General features: G+C 35.6%; 2 protein-coding genes across 2 annotated transcripts in view; both read right to left on the bottom strand.

Moving 5' to 3' along the window:
• Positions 1 to 19,587, bottom strand: part of LOC150102637 (synaptosomal-associated protein 25-like) — a 175,907-nt gene extending 156,320 nt beyond the window's left edge. The window contains exon 1 of the mRNA XM_090398656.1: positions 19,361 to 19,587. The gene's annotated coding sequence lies outside the window, so the exon portion shown is untranslated. The remainder of the gene's footprint in view (positions 1 to 19,360) is intronic.
• Positions 5,508 to 6,224, bottom strand: LOC150102638 (protein ZBED8-like). The gene has a single exon (XM_090398719.1). It carries the CDS (start codon positions 6,222 to 6,224, stop codon positions 5,508 to 5,510), a length of 717 nt encoding a protein of 238 aa, XP_090254845.1.
• Positions 19,588 to 19,905: the final 318 nt, after the last annotated feature.

Genomic DNA, 19,905 nt, shown 5'->3' with positions numbered 1-19,905 from the left:
GTTTCTGCTGCACGACAAGATACAATCAAAGGAATGCACAGAGGAGAAGAAAGAACGGGTTGGTCTTAAAAGAAGAGCAAGGAGTGTGCCGAATTCTTCGTGGGTTACTACATTTCGTGCAAGGTCCTGGAGAAGGTGTAATAAAAAGGGACTGAGCCGAATATCGGGGGGGGGGCAGTCGGCGGCAGTTAGAATCAGAAGAAATCAGGAGTGGGAACCAGAGGACCGGACGTTACGGCGAGCCAATGCCAGAGGAGAAAATTGGGAATGATGAGAGAACGGCCGATGTAAATACCCGAGCCAAGTGTCCTTCGGAAATCTTTTTGTCACGGAAGATCAAAGAAAAAAGAGCAAGACTTTTGATTGAATGTGCGATACTGAGTCTCTGTAAGTTTGTTCTATTTTTTTTTTGTACATTTCCTTTTATAATCTAGAAGATATGTTATAGATGGACTGATAAGAATTAGTTTAATAGTAATAAGAAGTGTCCATAAGAGAGTTATTTGGAATGGTAATGATTGGCATAAGATATGTGAAATAAATTGGCATAGTTAACTAACCTCTTAATGAGTAAATCAGAGTTTTCAATAATTTGATTTAATAAGCAGAGAAGTAATTGAGTAATTGTATTGTATAGTTAATTAGTATTGAAAAGGGAAAGTTTGTTTCTTTATGCTGAAAGTCTAATGGATAGGTAGAGAGAGTAACCTCCCCATTGTTTAATGTACTTTGATATCAATGTAAATAAATGTGTTTTATTTATATGTCAATAGAGTGCCGCCTGATTCTTTAAATTACAATGCACTGTTCCTAAATAAACTCGGACTTGTGAGCAGGAAACAACTAAGGCATATCAAGCGTAGTTGAAGTACTTTAGAAACCACGACTGTTTATGTAAACTTTATTGAAGGAATTTATGCTAGTAATAGAGAGATCTACTGGACGCATTACTGAGTCTTATGCCGATATAGAAATACTGGTGGAACAGTCTTAACAAATAAAATTTCCAGTGTTCATTGGCATACGACTAGGTGAATGAGAAAGGTGGATAAACAATAGTAAGACAGAGGAAGTAGAGTAAAAAAGGAAAATATATTAAAAAAAAAACGTGTAGAATAGTAAAGATATTAAAATAACCATTAAATAAGCTAGCGTTACAATGGCACAATAGCCGATATGATAAAATCCACAGTAATTAAAATAAAAATCGTGGATTGGAACAGTTTTGTAAATAAAGATCAGGCAACTAAATAGAAAGTGTGTGTGTGTGTATATATATAGTGTAAAATATTTTTTTAAGAACTGTGAATGTGAATAACATTGATTCGGGAGCCACTAGTACTAACACGATGGGGGATAGAGAGTTCTTTAGAACAGTAAATCCTCACCTCATCATCCCTCGATTCTCTGGAGAGGACCACGATGATGTGTTGTCCCTTCAAGTTTGTAGAGGGGTTAAGGAATGTCAGAAACTGGTCAGACTTCCAGCTTCTAATATTAGGAAATAAATTGATTGGCAGGGCCAAGAATTTTTTGTATTCCTCTCCCATACTGAGAGACACTGGAATACAATAAATTCAAGGATACCCTGATATCTCAGTTTTCCAAAGTTAGAAGTGTGGGTCCGAACCTGTGGATGCTGCAAAAATGTAGACGAGAAAAAAGAATATCACTGATTATTACAATAGGCTGCTCACTTTAGCTAAAAGCTTGAGAGTGTCCAGTGAAGAAAAAAGCCATCCTGAATGGGTAGTCTTCATTCAGTTTAGACTGGGAGTAAAAGAGGAGTTCAGGAAAGTGGCATACAAAAAAAAGAATAAACAACTTACAAGAATGCTACATCGCAGTAAAGGACAGGGAAGATAGACTAAGAGAAATTAGACACTCCCTTGACTTTAGACAAGAAAGACCCCCAGATTCAGCCAAAATTTCATTCAATGGCTTAAAGATGGTAGATCCAAATACACAAACGGAAATTGGAAATAGGAAGGGTTTCGAAGTTTCGCGCCTCACTGCACAAAATTCCATGCAAAAATCACAAGAACCACTCAGCATAGAACAGGTAAAAGACCTGATTAAAGTGGAATTGAAACCTCATGAGGAGGAAATAAAAAAGAAGTTGGAACAGATAGCAGAGAACTTAAGGGTATATAAGAGAGAGGAACAAGGGGACCCAATAAGAAAAGGAGTTGGTGCTAAATTAAAAGGAACGTGCAAAATTACTAAATTAAATGTCAATAATAAGACAAGGAGATTCTGCACAGAAAAACATAGAATGCTAAGCGTGAATGGAATGACTTAGGGGCAGGAAGAGTTACTAACGACCGTGCATGGCCTAATAACAGATACACCCTGTAAAGTTCTCCTAGACACAGGAGCCCATGTCTGTTATCTCTTGGCCGTTATTTTCAAAACTAAGGAGCCTAATTCCCAACCAGGTCATTGAACTAGCCCATCCGATCAAACTTTCGGGAGTGGCAAAAACAGAGCTCCACACTACTACAAAGTTAAGTGTGGTCATCACTCTGCCTAGGTTCAATTGAACTTGTTTCACAAATTAATTGTTCTCCCTAAAACCACAAACACAACTGATCACATAATCTTAGGCATTGATTTCCTAAGAAAGTTTGCATGCAATTTTACCACAGGCACTGTGTCTCTTTGTGGGAAAGAGTTTAGACCAAATCCCAGTCTCAGGGAGAAACAACGTCAGAATGAAGGTGAGACAAGTGTAGCGCTGGAGATTAAAGTAGCAAAGCAGACAGAGGAAGGTCCTGATTGGAGGGAGGGAGGAGTTAATAAGAAACGGTCAAAATACTTCTACGGAAGAAAAGAGGGTGATTGAGAAGTTCCTACACACAGTGTTCCAGAAGTACAATTGGGTTTTTACTGAAGAGATCACCTCATTGTCCTGTAAGGATTTAGTGGATCATGCCGTCCAAATCACTACAAAAAATCCTGTTCACATCAAACAATATCAGACACTAATTAAATGGAAAACTCCAAGTGATGCTGCAGGAATACGAAGAGGAAGGGATAACTGAGAAATCAAACTCCCAATGGAACAGCCCTTATATTCTAGTACAGAAATCCAATGGCAGTCTTAGATTCGTTCTGGACTTGAGAAATGAACAAGGTCACTAGGCCAATTGACTTCCCATTATGCAAAATAAAAGAGCTGCTGAGGACTGGAAAATGCAAAATACTTCTCGAAACTAGATTTGAATTCAGGTTACTATCAGATCCCGTTAAGGAAGGAAGACAGTAAGTATTTTGTGTTCACAATGAGATGGCAGAAGTACCAACTGTGTAGGCTCCCACAAGGTGCAAGACAATGTTCAAACTAGTTTTGAGTTATGGATCTGAGAACTGGGTTAGAAATCAAGCACTCCATCAGAGGCTAGAGACTACAGGTATGAGGGTACAAAGTAAACGTGATTTAACAGATGACACCAATGGCAGAATCATTAAAAATTATGATATTAGAACGGAACTTGACATTGTTAGAATTTTAGAATATGTGAGCTGAACTAATCCAAGGTAGTAGGCCCACGTGAATAGAATGAGTAAGGAAAGGTTAACAAAATGTGTTTGATGTGAAGATGGCAGGAAAGACCCAGAGAAAGACCAAGGTCTATATGGATTTCCTTTATGTTAGTCTATAATAGACTAACATAGAGGAAAATTGCTGATAGAGGATTAATAATAATGTAAACGTAATCATGTAAGTGCTGTCATAGTAGCCCTTGAGGATACATAACAGGAAATTGATCATCATCATCATCATTTGAGAATAGTTTCGGCATGATCAGAAGTCTATATGTTGTTATCTTACACGTAATTTACTTTAATGCAAATATTTCATCATTACTTGTTCTGTGACAATCACTAGAATTATGGCCAATGCAATTAGGGCTAAGAGACCAATACATTATACATTAAATTTACCTTTTTATCACTGCTTAAAATTGCTTGCTGGTTGTGTTTACTATTGATCCAAAATAAAGCATCACAATTATTATAGTATGATGCTATATATTTTGGTGATACTGATCAAGGAAACGTACAAGTAGTTGTGCTTTCCAACAGTAAACACAACCAGTAAGCAGTTTTAAGCACCAGTTTTTCTTTAATATCAATAATGTTAACATGATACTGCTGTAATTATTCTACTAGCTCCACTACTTTAACATTCATGCTTCTTATGATGGTGGTGCCGACCTTCAAACCTAGTTTTAAGTAACACTTGTGCCATAAAAAACAAACTACAAAACAAATAAGCACAATGTAACGGTATTAATAATGTATATTCAATGATGTTTTGATCTAAAATTTACAGATCATCTTCAGCATAAATGGCAATTCAAAAAAGGGCAGAACAATAATGGATTTTATAAGTGAGATATAAGCCATGCGTTAAAGATGATATATGAGGGTGTGCTGAGAAGTTATGATAACGACCATGAAGGAATTGAGGTAGAACCATGTAACTTGCTCATTATTCTACATATTCTCCACATATACTGCTGTATCATTTGCAATCCTCTGAGGAAAAGTGTCTTTCCCTTGTTGCACAAACCAGTCATTTTTGTTCTATGTCAGGGGTAAGGGAACTTTTTTACCTATTACCCCAAAATATATTTATTTATGGTGATGTTACCCTCTTGATTTGAAAGGGAGAAAATCATAGATTATTTAAATTCAAAAGGTTTATTGAATCTATTTATATGGAGAATACAATTATAAATATAAAAAATATAAAATAAATGCGATAAAATAAATTAATATCCTCATTATGAAACAAAAGGATTTCTTTGAAAACTTTTTCACTTCAGGTTTTGGATAAATTATGTTTCATTTTTGATACAATAACATCAAAATTGGGGCATTTTGATGACACAGCAATTTGGATACTGTCTCCGGGGTCAAATCGATGTCTCTGCTTTGTTTTCATGTTCATTAGAGTGGAAAATCCTTGTTTGCAAAGATAGGTTGTTGAAAAAGGCAGCAACTTTTTGACTGCCTCCTCATGTGCAATTTTGAAAGCCTTTGCAGCTACTGACATCCAAAAATATGACAGATCTGCTTTGTTTTCAAATTCAATATGTGGATCAAAGTTCAAGAAGTGCCTCTGCCAACCCTTCAGGATCTTCTGGTACATCAGCAATTTCACATTTAAAGGGATCTACAACCCAACTGACAGTATGTGAATCAAGATCTGGAAAGTAATCAGAGAACCTCTCTTTGAGTTTGGTAAGATGCCTTATAACTGTATCCTTGAATGTCATCAAAAGTTATATTTTCACAATCTTCCAAAAACAAAGTTAACTTTTGAAAAGGCAGCATTCTTGCTTTGTTCTGCTTTCTGTCTCCAATATAAAAGCTTTGATACAAACCCCTGAAATCTTTTCTCTGGCTGAAATTATATTGATGTTTTTTCCTTGCAATTCTTTGTTTAATGCATTCACATACTCAAAAATATCAGCTAAATATGTGAGATGTGCAACTCACGAGGAGTTTGTAAACTTATCTGCGAGAACATGCTTTTGATCAACCATAAAAATTTCAAGTTCAGTTTTGAGAGCCCACACTCGGTTCAGAACATTTCCACGTGAGAGCCACCTCACTTCTGTATGATAAAGTAGGTCTGTATATTCGGCCTCACCATCTTTACATAATTCATAAAATAGTCGCGTGTTTAGTGCATGTCCTTTGACCACCTTGATAACATCATGCATGACGGCTTCCAGTGCAGGTTCCAAATGTTTCACAAGCAGTGCCTGGCGACGGATCATATAGTGGTTAACTTCAATTTTTGGATTATTCTCTCTCGCCAAAGTCAAAAAACCACTTGCATGACCCAACATAGCTGGAGTACCATCAACAGACACAGCAATGCAGTCTTCCAACTTTAAATTAACGTTATTAAAGTATTCATTAACTTTATTGAAGACATCAATTCCATGAGATCGCAATTTGAGAAGAGAACAAAACAAATCCTCTTCAATTGCATGTAAACCTTTGTAGCGAGCATACACTATAAGCTGCGAATTACTACTGACATCTGTAGTCTCATCAAGCCGAATAGCCAAGCATTTACTCTCTTTTATTGAAGAAATAACTTGTTCCCTCATATTTTCTGCTAAACTAGGAATTCTTTCTTTCATAACTTTTGCAGACAAGGGCACTGAATTTAGTTTCATGGCTTCTTTCTGACCACACATAATCTTTGCAATTTCCGAAGCTTCTGGTTTAACCAATTCTTCACCAATAGCATATGGTTTCTTGTTTCGGGCAATCAACCAGGCCACTTCAAAGCTAGCCTTTGATGCTGAACATTGATCGAATGTACCTCTCAAGTTGCTGTCCAGTCTACCTTTTGACAGACATTTCCAAATTTACACAGTATTCCCATGGTTTCGAAGACAGATGTGGGTGCAAATTATCCAAGTGTTTCTTCAATTGACTCTTTTTGAAAGAGTCTGCAGTTAGTACTTTCAAACAGACAACACACTGTGGTTTCATTATTCCTTTGTCTTCTATTTGTGTAAACCCATAATTGAGGAACTCTTCCTAGCATATTCTTTTTCTAGTCAATATCATCTGAAGGGTAAAAAAAGACAGACTGAATTTAAGTTTTTTAAAGTTCATTTAAATTTACAATAATTTAATTGGTAAACGTGGCACTAAGACATGTCCTCAAGATGAAGGCAGTATTTAATTATTTTATTAACCATCGAAAATTAATCGAGCAAGGAGAAAATATATTAATCAACTTATCGAACTAACATAAAACTAAAATATGGTTAATAAATGAAAATCTTACACTTAAAATAGAACTATTGAAATAAATTAAATTAAATAACTACTTAAATCGACTTAAACAAAGCAAAAGCACGTGTCAAAAATAAGGTTAAGGCAGGTAATAGACAACTGACAAATAATATCTGTCTAGCCACTTGACAACACCTTAGCAAACAAATTGTTTGGAGTTCAACATGGCGTGACGTCTCCTAAACACATATTACATTGGCCAGATGCAGTGTTGCCAGAAGAAAAATTTCTGTCGTAACACGGAACGTGCCTTTTATATAATTTTATTTATGCCTATTGAGTCTTCATTACCCCCAAGAATTTCATTTCTACCCCACTTCGGTAATTTATCCCGGTTTGCCGACCCTTGTTCTAAGTGTTCATCAGAAGTTTTCAGTCTCCTCTCCTCCCCCTCTCATATTACAACTGATATGAAGTTAACAAACAAAAACTTACTTAGTTACTAAGGATAAGACTTTCTCTACTTTTTGGTAAGGAAATAGTCATTCCACTTCAAGTTAGCGCAATATACTAGCTTTGGCTATCTTAGAAATCAAATTTGAAATATCACATGTAAGAGAGATGGATCTGTCCAACAGATTCCTACATCTGTTTTAAGAAATCCACCATGACTGGTCCAGAATGGAATCAACATAGATCACAGAATCTTCAGGTCAAAGATCTATTTCTTACAAAAATATCATTTTAAATTCAAAGAGTACTGAAGAGCAATTACATCTGAACTGGAATCAGAATGACTGTTTACATATCAAAAATTTGAGAAAGTCCTTTCTTTAGTAAATCAATCAAATCAACAAATATATCATCATCATGCTTTTCAAGGACTTAGGCTTAGAGTGGCATGTTCTGGCCTTAGAAGTCATTGTTGAATCTCTTCAGAGGACGTCCTGGTTTTCTTTTTTCTATTGCTTTGTATTTTAAGGCTTGTTTTGGCAATCTTTGTTTTCACTCTTTGAATGTGTTCCACCCAATGTTTGAATGGGTGCCGATCAATCTGAAAGGCAAAATTTATAGGACAGTAGTGAGGCCAGCTATGACATATGCTACAGAAACTCTAGCCCTGAGGAAAAATAACATCAGCAGGATGGAAGTAGCAGAGATGAGAATGCTTAGGTGGATGTGCAGTGTGACCAGAAAGGATCGTCTGAGAAATGACTATGTCAGGGGAACAGTGAAAGTTACGAACTTAGGAGCAAAAATACAGGAGGCAAGGTTGAGATTGTTTGGTCATGTGATGAGGAGGGAGGATGAATATGTGGGAAGAAGGGTCATGCAGATGGATGTGCAAGGAAGGTGGAAGCGTGGGCGGCCAAAGAAGAGATGGAGGGAGCTGGTAGAAGAGGACTTGAAGATAAAGAACTTGGATGTGGTGACAGCCCAAGACAGGAAGGTGTGGAGGAGACTCATTACAAACAGTGACCCCACTTAAGTGGGAGAAGCTGCAGAAGAAGAAGAAGAATGTGTTCCATCCATTTATTTTTATATTTTTCCTATTACTGATTCCTGGTTTAATTCTTTCATCATTTCTTTTGTGATCAAATAGAATATGTTTTGCAGTTTCTCTTAAACTTCATTTCAGCTGTTATTAATCTTCATTTGTCTTTTTGTTTTATTGTCTAAATTTCACTTCCATACAAATAGGACTTGTAGGGCTAATGTATTGTATACTTTTAATCTGGCTTGTTTTTGAACTAGGTTAGGTTTAAATAGTTAATTACACCTGTTATTTTAAAATATTTTGCAATTTTTAGGTTTATATCTTTTTTTTTTCATTTTCATATGTAATCATACATCCTAGGTAGTTAAATGAATTCACCTGTTCTAAAATCTTGTTATCTATTACTATTTTAGTTCTTAATAGATTTTGTCCTTTGAAAGCCATCGTTTTTGATTTTTCTGTTGATATTAATCCATAATCTTTGGCTATTTCATTTAAATTTAAAATATCTTTCTATAAATTATCTTCAGAATTTGTAATTATTATTTGGTCATCAGCAAAAAGGAGAGTGTTTTCACAGTATGAGAAAGTTTAATACCTTGATGGAAATTTTTTATTCCATTTTATTATTATTTCATTTAGATAAATTTTCAAGAGTTGCTGAAAGGGAACATCCGTGTCAGACTCCTTGGTTTATCTCTCTTGGATATGATAGTTCCTAATTTAATCTCATTTGTATTTGATTATTTTCATATATACTTATGATAGCTTTTAGAATATTATTTGGTATTTGTCTTTCTTTTAGCATGTTAAATAAAATGCTTCTTTTAACTTTGTTAAAATGCTTTTTCAAAGTCAATAAATGTAATCTGTGTTTCTAAATTGTATTCTCTTCTTTTCTCTATTATTAATTTTAGACAAAAGGCCAGGTCTATACATGATTGTCCTTTTCTAAATCCATTTTGTACTTCTAAAATAAAGCTTTGAGAATATTTTATTCGTTTGTTATTTAAAATTCTGCTATATTGTGTAACAGGAATTTACAATACTTGTACCTCTATAATTTTTAGGGTCATCTCTAAATCACTATCTTTTTTAAAGATAGTGATCACTATTGCTTTTTTCCATTCTATTGGTGGGTTACTTGTTGAATGGATTTTATTTAAAAATACTAAGTCTTTCTTTGAACTTATTCCTGCATATTGCTGGCCTGGTTAGCCGAGTGGTTAGCGTATCTGCTCTCTCTCCAGCCAAAAGGCTGCAGGTTCGAATCCCACCGTGGGCATGGATGTTTCTAATTGTCTGTGAAAGCACTACTGGTGGTAGTCATCGGTAGATGGCGTTGGTGTCAGATGCCGAAAGTTTGTGGCGTAGTGAGATAAAGAGTTGATGCCCTCCCTATGAGTCTTTGGACTCCCTGGAGGTGTGATATAATAATAATAATATTTATATAATTCTGAACCTAACTTATCTTCTCCAGGTGATTTTCCATTTCTTGTTTCTTTCAGGCTGATTTCTAATTCTTCTTTAGTTATTTCCTTTTAACTTTCAATCAATGTTTGCCAGTTATCTTTTTTTTAAAATATTTATCAATCCACAATTCTGTATAGAAATTTAGAAATTTTTCTAGTTTCAATTAAGTCTTTCATTTTACGCTTTCTTTAGTATCTCTACTGAGATGTTTCAAAATCTTATATACATTGGGTCTTATTTTATATAAATCATGTTCTAAATTAGAAACAAATTTGTTCCATGATTCTCTACGTCTTTTTTCTGACTTCTCTTTTAGCTATGGCTCTTAATCTTATATTTTCTATTTCATCTTCTAATCTTTTTACTACTTAACCATTTATGATACGCTTCTTTTTTCATTTGATTATTTCTTTGCGTTGTATTGTCCCATATCTTCAGTTTTTTTCTTTTCATTGAATTTTTTAGTCTTTCCTAAGCTTTCATTTGCTGATCGTTTTTATATTAAGCCATTCTATTTCTACATTTTATTTTATCTAAATATTGGTTAATTCTTTGTTCATATAGTCATTGTATATTTGTATTATTTAATAATCTAGTTTTATAAACAAACGTTTTAAATTTTCTTTCTGTTCTTGTTATTTGTAGCCATGCAGGTGGCAATCTTAATTTTATTTTAACGAGGAAGTGGTCACTACCTATTTCATATCCTCTGTGAACTCTAACATCTATATTTATTTATGTCTTTATGTTTATAGGAAGAATTCATTATTTTAAGGTTATTATAAACTACAAAGTCAATTAATTTTTTACCATTCTTGTTTAGAGTATGTTCTCCATATATTCCTATATTATTATTATTAATTTTTGTGTTTCTGATTCTTGCATTTAAGTCTCGTGCTAATATTATCATTATTATTCAGGCCTCCATGGAGTCAAAAGACTCATCTTGAGAGGTCCTTCCTAGGAAACACAAAGTCTATCATACCACTCCTTGACCATTCTTGCTCTCATCACTATCAGGCAATGCATTCCATGATTCAACCAGCCTTTATGCAAAGAAACCACTCCTCACCCTCTTGCTCACAGCTTCCTTTTGCAAGTTCCAAGGATGGAAGTTGCAAAACTTCCTTGTCATGGCTCCTTCCACAGTTCCACCAAGCGAAAGAACTCCGCAGTGTCAACCCTGTAACTACCTCTCAACAGTTTAAAAAGTCTCAATCATATCACCTCTCCTTTTTCTTTCTACCAAACTCTGCAGTCCACTTTCCCTCAGCTGATCCTCATAACTAACATTGTACAGTCCTGAAACCATCTTTGTTATCCACCTCCATACCCTTTCCACAGTTAATTTATCCCCTTCAAATCCTGGAGACCAAATTTGAGAATAATAGTCTTAAGTGTGGTCTGATCAGGGTCTTATACAATGGAATGATAACTCTTATCTCTGCAGGTTAGCGTCCTTCTCAGTATTGCAGCAATCCTCTGGGTTACTTTTCACCATCTTTGCAAAATGTTCCCCGAATTTCAGTTTTCTATCAGTCATCACCCCCCACCCCCCCCCCCAGATCTCTTGTCTACCCTACTTCCTCCAGTACAGCTCCTCCAATTGAGTATACAGCCTCCTATCGATGTATCATAAACTTCAAGACTATACATTTTGCTGCATTACACCAACATCCCCATTCATCTGTCTGGTTTATTCAAATACTCTTGAAGGGCTGCCACATCTGCACTATTACTAATAACCCTAACCAGCTTCACACCATCTGCAAACAACTGAATATCCCCTTGCCAATGTCATTCATATAAAGATTAAACAATACAGGTCCCAGTACTGAGCCCTGTGGAACCCCAATTGTAACCTTCTGCCTCCTTGATACTGCTCCACCATACACAACTCTCTGATACCTATCAGACAGCCAATCCTGAATCCAGTTGACTAACCCGGCATCTAAACCCATGTGCTGCAGCTTATCATGTGGCACCCTGTCAAATGCCTTTGCAAAATCCAAAAAAATGGCAGTATATGCCTTTCCCTCATCAACTGCTCTTGTCACTTGATTATAAAAGGCAATCATATTACTAAAGCAAGAGTACCCCCCTTAACAAATCCATGTTGACTCTCACAGATAACATTACCCTCATCTGTCCAAAGCTATATATGGTCACAGGTGGTTGATAAGATTTTAACAACTACTGATGAAACACAACTGGCCTATAATTAGACACTTCCAGTCTGCTACCACCCTTATGCAATGGCACTATCTTACCTTCCTTCCATTCCCTGGGTAACTTTCTTGTAGCCAGACTTCTTTCATTGAAAAGCCAGGTCAATGGAGCTGTCAGTTTTTTAACACATTCTCTCAAAACCTGTGGTGAAATACCATCCAGTCCCACAGCTTTACTGACATCTGGAGCACTCAGTATTTGAAACAGGATACACTTCATCTTGCACTTCTAAACCTCGAACCTGCCTTATCCCTCTAGTATTAAAACTTGCTTCTCCAGGATGAAACCTCCAATAAAGTGTTTATTGGACAACTCCACTATGTCCTCTGCATCAGTCACTCTATTCCTTTTTATCCCGCAATGTCATTCTTCCACAATTCTCCTCCTACTGGCCACATAGCTAAAAAATTCAAGGATGATCTTTGAATCTTAGTGCCGATCTCGTCTCATAATCCAGTTTCACCTTCCTTATCATATTAGTCACTCTTCTGGCCTGAGTCATATATTCTTCATGCATCTGCTCTCCACCTTTATATCTCTTCATAACCTCTTTTTCAGCTGCAGTTCCTGTTTGATATTGTTTGTCATCAACTTTACATCAAATTGTGCCCTTTTCTTCACTCATGGAATACAGCTTATTATTGCTGCTAAGCATATTATATATTACATAATCATTTTTATTTTCTTATCAATAATTATATATAACCATCAAACTGCTGACATATACCGGAGGTATACAGGATATTATAATAGTACTCCATGAAAAATTTACATAATTATTAACTTTTTATCTACAATTCTCCTCCAAATTAATCTGTTGCCTGTCAAGAATCCCACTAGAAATATAAAATCTAGAGAGACCATAATATTATTAGATTTTATATTTCTATCTTGAAGGCACTTTTTACTTCATCAATCCACCTAGATCTTTGTCTTCCTCTGGGTCTTTTCCTGCCATCCTGGCAAACACTTGTTTTGCTAACCTTTCCTCTCCCGTTCTGTTTAAGTGACCATATCTACTGAGATTAGGTCTACTAACAAATTCCTGAATGCTAACAACGTCAAGTGCTTTCCTAATATCTGTTTATAATATGATATTGCCATCTGTGGTCTCCAGTCTTCAATCAAGTTTTATTTCTAACTCAGATTTCAAATTGATAAGTTAAATTGGTTTGAACACTCTTGTATACAGTTAGTTTCATGTTTTGACTAATTTCTCTTATTCATATATAAATTTATACCTACCATACCAGATTTGATAATTTTGTTGTGCAATTCCGTATTTAATTTGTCATTATCAATAAAAATTGTGTCAAAATAGCTGAAATGTTTTACTTGTTCTATAGATTTGCCATTCAGGATGCAGTCAGTTTTCAGTCATTTCAGACAAATTATGGAGACTATAACCATGTTAGAAATAATTATTTTAATTTCCCAACGTTTCGACCTTCATATTAAGGTCATCATCTGGAGTATACAACAGTTATCTATTAGCCTGACCTCTAGTGAAAAAAAATAAAATAACTACATCAAAGCTATATTCTGTTTATGACAACATCAGAGAAAAAAACTTTTTCATATAGACAGTTTTATTACAGCAAAAGTGATGTCCTAATTTAACATGAGAATTGTTATATTAGATTTAAGATCCTAGATTACCTATACCTATTTATAATAAACTCTTAGGGAGAAAGGTTATGCAGGTAGAATATATGCCTTCCTTATATTTGGGATTTTTAGATCATCATTATTGTTAAGATTAGGGTGGTTGATAAGAATTTCACAGGCCTCCTTAAATTTACGTTTTGGTGTGATGTAAACAACAGATGCTTTTCCAGTCAATTGTATGTAAAGGCATAATCAGAAAGGCCGGCTTTACCATAGTTATTAAACTTAATGTGCCATTCATATTCCTTTTTTTTTCTGATTATGTGTGTTCTCTGGCTAATCTGCCTGTATGCAGGATGAAAAATCCAAGTTTCAGGGAGACAAAACAACAGATCAAAAGGAAACAGATGGAATTGCAAAGGGTTCTAAAATGAAGAAGCAGAAAGGGAAATGGCCCCAGTCCAGCATGGAGAGATCACATCGAGTGAGTGGTATCAGTGGAACTAGCTGTAGATCCAGAAATGAGTTGTTGTGTTTGTATACCAATGCTAGAAGTATAAGAAACAAGGCGGATGAAATGGTTGCACTAATTGCGTCTGTGCACCCAGAGATTGTCGGAATAAGTGAGACATGGTTAGATGAGGATGACATCCTGACAGGAATAGAGATGGAAAGGTATGATGTGTTTCGTGAGGATAGAAGGGGTAAAAAGGGAGGGGGAGTGCTATTGATGATAGAGAAAGAGTTATGTCCATACAAGGTAGAGATGCAAGAGGGAAATGGGGCCAGTGGTTTTGAGGCAGTATGGTGTGAGATAGAGGTGAATAGAATCAAATACTTGGTGGGATGTTGTTATAGACCTGGTAATGTGGATGGTGGTGATAGTGAAATGTATAGTCAAATAAGCCAAGCAAATAAGAAAAGGGTGATCATTATGGGTGATTTTAATTATGGCAATATAGACTGGAATGAAGAGATAGCAACTGGAAGTAAAGAAAATGAGTTTCTTGAGTTTTTGAGGGATAACTACCTCAGACAGTACGTAACAGAGGGCACAAGAGGATTAAGGGTCTTGGATTTGGTCATCTCATCGGAGGATGTAATTATCAATGAGGTATCAAATCATCCACCAATTGGTGAAAGTGACCATGAGGTGATTACTTGGGTGGTTGCCAGCAGTGCAAGGACCCCAGTGAAAAAAGGGTATATGTGGAACTACAAGGGGGGTGATTATGAAGAGCTCAGGAGACAGCTTGCAGGTGTAGCATGGAATGAGGAGTTAGCTGGAAAAGAGATCAATGCAGCTTGGAGGATTTTCAAAAAATATTTAGTGGATGCAATGTCTAAATGTATACCACGGGTGAGAAGGTTAAATAAGTTAGGTGTGAGATGGATGAATAAAGAGATTAAGCATGCAATACAGAGAAAAAGGGCATTGTGGAGGCAGCATAAGAGAAGTGGAAGTAACCAATTTCATGAGTTCTACAAAGACCAGGCAAGGAGAGTGACTTGGTTGGTGAGAGTAGCTAAAGAGAGGTATGAACAGCAGTTAGCTAATGAAGCTAAAAAGAATCCTAGGGAGTTCTTTCAATATGTAGCCAGCAAAAGAAAGAATGATTATGGAAGGATGACATTGATTGGAGGAAATGGTATAAAGACAGCTGTTGCAGAATGTGTGGTGGAGATACTTAATGAACAGTTCATAAAGATCTTTCAATCTTGTGAATGTGACTTCATGGAGAGATTAAGAGCAGTTGATGATGGGGAGGAGAGACTGACTGTAAGTGAGGAAGAGGTGTTTGGGGAGTTGAGTAAACTAGATGTAAATAAGGCTGTGGGACTTGATAATATATCACCGCGTATTCTGAAGGAATGTGCCAGAGAGTTGACACCTGCCTTGACATATTTTTTTAATACGAGTCTTGCACTTGGTCAAATCCCTAAAGAGTGGAAGGAGGGCAAGATTGTGCCACTTCATAAAGGAGGTGATCGAACTCAAGCATCAAACTATAGGCCTATCTGTGTGTCAGGTGTTGTGGTTAAGTTGTTGGAGAAGCTTGTGAGAACTAGGATCCAGAGTTGGGTTGACAACAATGGTATAATCTTTGATGGACAGCATGGATTTGCTAAAGGGAGGTCGTGTTTTAGTAATCTACTTACTTATTACAATAAAGTGACTGCTTCCTTGGACAGAGGAGAAGGATACACAGTAATATATTTGGATTTTGCAAAAGCTTTTGATAGAGTACCTCATGATAAGTTGACAGTCAAACTAGAGCAGATGGGGTTGGATATTAGATTAGTGCATTGGATTGGAGACTGGCTATCTGATAGGTATCAACAAGTTGTGTATGGGGGTGCAATATCCAGGAAAAGGAAAGTCACTAGTGGAGTGCCTCAGGGATCTGTTTTAGGGCCATTACTATTTAACTTGTATATTAATGATATTGGCAAAGATTTGGATGGAGATATTCAGTTGTTTGCAGATGATGCAAAGTTGGGACGAACCATAAAGAGTAGTGAAGATGTTGTGGTCTTGCAAGAAGACTTGAATAAATTGAGTGATTGGGCAAGCAAATGGGGATGTGAGTTCAATGTTGCAAAATGTAAGGTTTTAAAATTTGGAAAACAAAGATGGGATGCAGAATTTATGCTTGGTAAGAATATATTGTTGGAAGTAGAGGAAATAAGAGATCTGGGAGTGATAGTGGATAAGGATCTAAAATTTAGGGGACACATCGCCAAAATTGTGAAGACAACACAAAGACTTCTGGGAATGATGAGGAGGACACTGACGTGTAGAAGTAGGGAGATTCTTGTTCCATTGTATAAGGCTTTGATTAGGCCACACATGGACTATTGTGCCCAGATTTGGTCACCTGGTTTTCAGAAGGATGAAGAGATGTTGGAAAGGGTCCAAAGGCGACTGACTAAGGTAGTTTCTGACCTCTGGAATGTCGAGTATGAGGAAAGATTGAAAAGATGTAATTTGCAGAGTCTAGTGGAGAGAAGGAAGAGGGGAGATATGATAGAGACCTACAAGTTGGTAAGGGGTTGTTATAGGATCAATGGTGGAGAAGTTCTACAGAGAATAGTGGGAGATCAGGGGAGAACCAGAGGTCATGCCTGGAAACTGTATAAAGAGGGTGTGAGTAGGGGAGTGAGAGGCAGGTTTTTTTCGTGCAGAGTTGTGAATGATTGGAATGCCTTGCCTGAGAGTGTGGTGTCTGCAAGGAGTTTGAATGTGTTTAAGACCCGGTATGATGAGATGTGTGTGAGATAAAAGGACCTCCTAGATGAGTCTTTGACTCCATGAGGTCTTGTTTAATAATAATAATAATAATAAACCCATTTACCTCCATGTGAGATTGACTAACTCACTTTCAGTTGAAAAAGTACTGCAGGGGTAAGTAGCTGTAGACTGGACAAAAGAGAATATTTTTATCTAATAAAAAATACCTTTCTGAACTTTTATTTTAACTTTAAAAAACAGAAGAATATGCATAATATAAAGGATAATTCTAATAACTAAATAAAGTATATTTTCCAAAAATATGAATGTTGTTTTTACTGCTCTTCCTATTCTTATTATTTATTGACTTCTCCTTCTTGGAATGGTTCTCACACAAAGAAAATGTTCCCCAACAATGACAGCACCACTAATCACTTTATGGAACTCTTACTAACATGATATATCACATTAAAAAGAAATGAGGGGGAAGGGTACTTGGCCAAGTACATTTTTTTTCGTGGCAAGTAGGATTTCACATGATTTGTCAATCCCCTGGTAATGAGAATCAAACTTCGATCTCTTGCCACTGAAAGACACAATGTCCCATTTTTCCAAAATGTGCAAGAGAGGCATGTAAATCAGTGGACAGGGGTCCTGATATCACTTGGAATCCTTTAACTACAAAAAGCATTGTAGTAATATATGATAAATATTTTTATTTGAATCTCTTAGAATGTCAAGAGGTTTAATGTTCACTGGTCAGTAAAACACTAAGAATTTCCCCATAATGGTAATGAATGAAGACTGAATTTGCACTAAATATGAATGATATAAACCAGGGGGTGTCCAATCTGCGGGTGGCCCCATAAGATCTTAAACTTTTAACATTATTATGTGATGTGACAAATATGCCCTCTTTCTTTCCGTTTTGATACAGGAATTTGAGAATAGGTTTCAAGATTTCAGAAAAAAATATTAATTTTTTTTGTATATTTGCGACTCCATTTTCAGTCGACAAATACATTACCTTCGAATTTTCAAATGGAATGTATAGAGCAGCAATCAGATATTTTGGCTGAAAGAAAAATTTTATGTCTCTTTGCTAAATTTTTATAAGATCTATCTTCAGAGAGAAAAATATCCTTCGCTTCACAATCAAGCTTTATTCATGTCATTGCTTTTTTGGTAGTACGTACATTTGTGAACAACCATTTTCAAGAATTTATTGTACAATGAAACCCGTGGAGAATTCATGACTAAGAGCAAACACACCTAACAACCACAGTAATAAGTTTTAATAAGTATAGTATTTTCAAGAATGAAGCATACGAAGGGTAAAGTTAGATCAAAAATTTCTGATGAGAACCTTGAGAGCTCACTACAAATTGAAACCACTTCGATCCAACCAGACACTGATGCATTGGTTTCATGTAAACAAGGCCAAATATCTCACTAGTTTTGTGTTTATACTGCCCTCTTTTTTTTTAATGTCATAATAAAAAATAAATAAATAAAGGAAGTTTTGTTAGTTATATACATTAACTATATTATACATTTTATATGCAGTCCAAGGCAATTCCTTTTCACTCAATGTGGCCCAGGTAAGCCAAAAGGTTGGACACCATGATATAAACAATAGAGCATTGGTTGTATAGAAGCTATGTATAAGTCTAGTTCAAGACATCCAAATATACTAGGCTTTTTCTGATCAGAATGGTTAGTAATAATCATTATGTCCTCTTGCAGCCTGAATCGTAAATGGGCAATTGCCACTACTTATATGCGTTTTATATATGAATGTGGTACCTTCCTTCTATTATTTTAATCAATGAATCATTTATTCTCAGTACACGTATTCAAAAGTAGATTATATATATCCAGTCAAACAGAACCACCTCCGTTCTGCCTTCCTGCCACTCCTACCTGCTAGCTATCGACTTAATTCTTTAAACGATTAAAATTTAATAGACTATCAAAAATAATGCTACATTATTATTATATTTTTTTCAGAACTATATTCTGGATAAGTATTATTTCGGCACTGAACAAACTCGTTAATTCTGAACACACACTAAATCTTTAAAAAAAAAAATAAAATAAAATACGACCATAGGCGGGTGAGTTGATTAATTCAACATGCAAACACAAGCGTATGTTAAATAACAAAAATTTTCAATACTAAACTGTTTTTTCAGCATATTCAAGCTGACAAGGATTTTAATTGCAAATGCAATTATTCCTCAAGAACCCTCAGGTTCATTTATAAATTATCCTCATTTATCATATCTTACTACCAACGATAAGAGCTGTTTTTGTCTCTAATTACATTTAGCTTTTATCGATTGTCATTTTATAACGCGAAAAAGCAAAATGGAACAATGTTTTTTTTTTTTTTTTTTTGAACGATATACTAAGGAACAACACGCCAAATACACACTGCAGGCAAAGAACCACATCAATTACTACCGGTCGATTCCACAAGCACAACGCTGCTTCCTTAATTAGAAGGCTTTCATTATGAATTCACAGAAACAGATTTATCTTACCTTTAAACCAATGCACCTGTGCTTTAAGCTAAATGGCTATTTTCTAACGAGTCAGCGAACAATATTTAAAGAAATCGTCATTGGACAGAAGCCCAATTAAAAAAAGAGGGGAGAAAACAACTGATGTTGAACCGCAATATTGTTATATGTAATCTCGAACACACTGAAACTGACGATACGATACGTTGATATCCGGATAAATCTTGGCCATAAGATTTACAATCTGTTGTCAAGTTTACTTGCTGGCGTTAGGGAACAGGGGAAGGAAATGACGTCACATATTATTAAATGCAATAATTTACGTTAAATAATAAGCATATCACAATAATATATAGTGAATATAGTCTTACACAGTTAAAAGTGACAGTGTACGGATAATCTTTTAGGAGAGGCACGATACACACACATAAAATTATAAATGATTTTATTATTCAAGTTTAACTTATTATCCATGCTATATGAACTAGGAGGCGAAGAACATACAGTCCTACTGCCTTTTAAATTATATATTGATAAAAGAAATTGATTGTGAGATTCACCTTCAC

Source organism: Typopeltis vanoorti, chromosome 10, assembly GCF_054136105.1.
Source record: "Typopeltis vanoorti isolate ZY-2024b chromosome 10, IOZ_Tvanoo_1.0, whole genome shotgun sequence".
NCBI classification, from domain to species: Eukaryota; Metazoa; Arthropoda; class Arachnida; order Uropygi; family Thelyphonidae; genus Typopeltis; species Typopeltis vanoorti.
Note: the sequence above shows the minus strand (reverse complement) of the source record. Positions and strands in the feature narration are given on the sequence as shown.